The sequence below is a fragment of the Chenopodium album genome, chromosome 13 (assembly GCF_948465745.1).
Source record: "Chenopodium album chromosome 13, dcCheAlbu1.1, whole genome shotgun sequence".
NCBI classification, from domain to species: Eukaryota; Viridiplantae; Streptophyta; class Magnoliopsida; order Caryophyllales; family Amaranthaceae; genus Chenopodium; species Chenopodium album.
In genome coordinates, this window is record NC_137846.1 from 30,647,626 (window position 1) to 30,651,097 (window position 3,472).

Consider the following 3,472-nt stretch of genomic DNA (forward strand, 5'->3'; position numbering starts at 1 on the left):
TTTGCTACCAAGCGATGCCCTTCGGACTAAAAAATGCTGGGGCTACTTATCAACGTGCTGCAACAACCATCCTACATGACCTCATTCATGACACTGTTGAAGTGTATGTGGATGATATGATTGTTAAAAGCCATGACCGTATGGAACACATATCGGCATTGAAGTCTTTCTTCTATAGAATTCGGGAATACAACTTAAGATTAAACCCAAGAAATGTGTGTTTGGGGTAACTTCCGGAAAACTTCTAGGATTTATTGTAAGCCAAGAAGGAATCAAGGTTGATTCAGATAAGGTTAAGGCCATTAAGGAATTGCCTCCTCCAAAGAATGAAAAAGAAATAAGAGGTTTTTTGGGAATAATTCAGTACATCAGCAGGTTCATATCACAACTTACAACTAGATGTGAACCAATCTTCAAACTTCTTCGGAAAAATGTGCCAAAAAAGTGGAATGATGAGTGTCAAGCTTCATTTGATTCAATGAAAAATTATCTTTCTAATCCTCCAATTTTGATGCCACCCAAGCCCGGGGAACCTTTGCTCTTGTACCTTACAGTGACAGAAACTGCCATGGGTGGATTGTTGGCACAATATCAAGAAGGTACCAAGAAAGAAATTGCTATTTATTATCTAAGCAAAAATTTCTTAGAATATGAGACTAGATATACTCCCTTAGAAAGGGCATGCATCGCTCTAATCTACGCGACAAAAAAGCTCCGACATTATCTACAAGCTCATACATCATTCCTTATCTCAAGATTAGACCCTATCAAATATATCTTTGAGAAACCTATTCTGAGTGAAAGATTTGCAAGATGGCATGCTATTCTCTCAGAATTCGATATTCAATGTGTTAGTCAAAAATCTGTTAAAGGGAGAGCCATATCTGAAGCGTTAGCTGATGGGCTTATATCAGGAGATGAATTCGATAACGACTTTCCGGATGAACACTTATTCAATATTAATACATCACAATGGAGGACGTACTTTGATGGAGCATCTAATAGAAGGGGGAATGGTGCAGGTGTGTTACTTATTGATCCACAAGGAGTTCATATTCCCTTTTCAATAAAACTTAGTTTTCCAACAACCAATAACACCGCTGAATATAAAGCTTGCATCTACGGTGTAAAGGCGGCCTTAGCAGTAGGGGCAAGAAATCTTATAGTGTATGGTGATTCAAACCTCATTATATCTCAGACAATTGGAGTGTGGAGGGTTCGAGATGAAAGGTTGCAAATGTATACTGACCATCTCCAAAAACTTATCCCCTGCTTGAGGAAATCGATTTCAAACATCTCCCTCGAGAACAAAATAGTTTCACTGACGCGCTAGCAAATCTGGCAGTAAATTTAACCTGGGAAGATAACATTAAAGTTCGGTCTGTAACTGTAGAAGAAAAAAGTTCCCCAGTGATCATGGATGAAGAAATGATCGCATCATTAACTATACAAGACGAAGAGGATGCTTGGTATAGCGACATAAAAAATTTCTTGGCCACTCGAGAATATCCCGAAGGGAGTCATAAAAAAGATCAACTTGCAATTCGAAGGCTAGCTGCTCATTTTGTGATATTAAAAGATCAATTGTATCATAAAGGATTTGATGGAACCTTGCAACTATGTATTCATGGTGAACAAGTCCGAAAGGTCATGGGAGAAATCCATGGAGGAGAATGTGGACCACATATGAACGGACGAATGTTGGCTCGTAAGATTTTGCGAGCCGGGTATTATTGGACCACCTTGGAGACAGATTGCACACACTTTGTAAGGACATGTAAGAAGTGTCAAATCTTTGCAAATCTCAACCATATGCCACCCGTCTCACTACATAATCTCACTTCATCATTGGACAAATTCATCCGAAAGCTTCAAATGGGCATCAATACATTTTAGTAGCGATTGATTATTTTTCAAAATGGATTGAAGCAGCATCATTTTCCAAGTTAGGTGCAAAACAAGTCTCGAAATTTGTGATAAATAACATTATTTGTCGCTATGGAGTACCTTTTGAAATGATTTCGGACAATGTCGCAATTCGAGGGGAAATTGAAAGAAACTCTTGAAAAGTATAAAGTTAGACATCATCAATCTTCTCCTTATCGCCCTCAAACCAATGGAGCAGTTGAAGCAGCCAATAAGACCATTCGGACAATAATCGTAAAAATGACTGAAAAGACAAGGGAATGGCCTGACAAGTTGCCGTATGCTCTTTGGGGGTATAGAATCTCTATTCGAAACCCAACAGGAACTACTCCTTACTCCTTGGTGTATGGGATGGAGCCCATCCTTCCCATAGAAATCGAAATTCAATCCTTACGGGTCATGAATGAAAGTGAAATCTCTGAAGATTAATGGCTCAAACTTCAGAATGATGAACTTGCCTTAGCAAATGAAAGAAGGTTACAGGCTCTTCACAATACCCAACTTTACCAACGACGCATTGCTCGAGCCTTCAACAAAAAAGTTCGAGATAGAGACATCCAGGAGGGTGATTTGGTGCTAAAAGAAAATCACGCTCCTCTTCATGATCCTCGGGGCAAATTTAAACCAAATTGGTCAGGACCATTCTTGGTCAAACATATCACTCCTGCCGGGGCAGTACAGTTAGTCGACATGAATGGTGATACTTTCCTCCACTTCACCAATATTGATCAGCTCAAAAAGTATTACGCTTAGTATCCATACCCAAGTCAATACGGGTAAAAAAAAAAAAAAGATCTTCGCAAGTACTTTGGTCAATAAAACGGGAAATTTCTTGTCAATGTATGGCATTCAATCAGCTCTAAGGTTGCATACGAATTATAGTTTTTATAATCTCGTCTCCTTTAGATTTATCGATTGTATATTTAGGCTTTAATGTCATTGTCTAAACTTTGGACCTCCATTTACGGTTAAAATACATGATTGGGCTCATAAAATGGAATATTCTAAAACATGATCTCGTGATCATAAACTTTAAATTTCAAGTAACAAATGTCAAAGTTTAAAGCAACAATTGAGTTGACTTTTAAAGAAAAACTTCATTCCAATGAGAAATTCCAACCTTAAAAACACAATGTTACAAAAGATGACATTCGATCCTAATTCGACGCTTCAAATGCCCATAGTGCTAAGGAAACCCTAGACTTATTACGTAAAAGGTTCAAGTGCAAAAAAAAAATAAAAAAAACGGGGGGGGGGGGGGGGGCATTTGAATCTTTCTGTTCTTGACTTTATCATTTCTCTTCCTTAATCCTCTTCGAATTGCTGATCAAGGGTTCATCCTCTATCTTTGGCCTTTTAAAAGAACCCACATCTTCGAGAAGCCACCCTTCATAATAAACATCAATAGTCGAATCTCTTAAGAGAGGGAGAAATGGAATTTTCTTAACCCGTTCCCAAACTTTGAACAGATCCCTCAACAAGTTGGTATCTATCCAATGAGTAGTATATTCATCAGTGGGAAGATCCTTTAGGAAGGTTTGTCGCT

The 3,472-nt window shown here is 38.3% G+C and overlaps 1 protein-coding gene across 1 annotated transcript; it reads left to right on the forward strand.

Moving 5' to 3' along the window:
* The first annotated feature begins 2,028 nt into the window (after positions 1-2,028).
* Positions 2,029-2,679, forward strand: LOC145575426 (uncharacterized). The gene is made up of 2 exons (XM_081633299.1): positions 2,029-2,268; positions 2,371-2,679. Exons 1-2 carry the CDS (start codon positions 2,029-2,031, stop codon positions 2,677-2,679), a joined length of 549 nt encoding a protein of 182 aa, XP_081489425.1.
* The last annotated feature ends 793 nt before the right edge of the window (positions 2,680-3,472 follow it).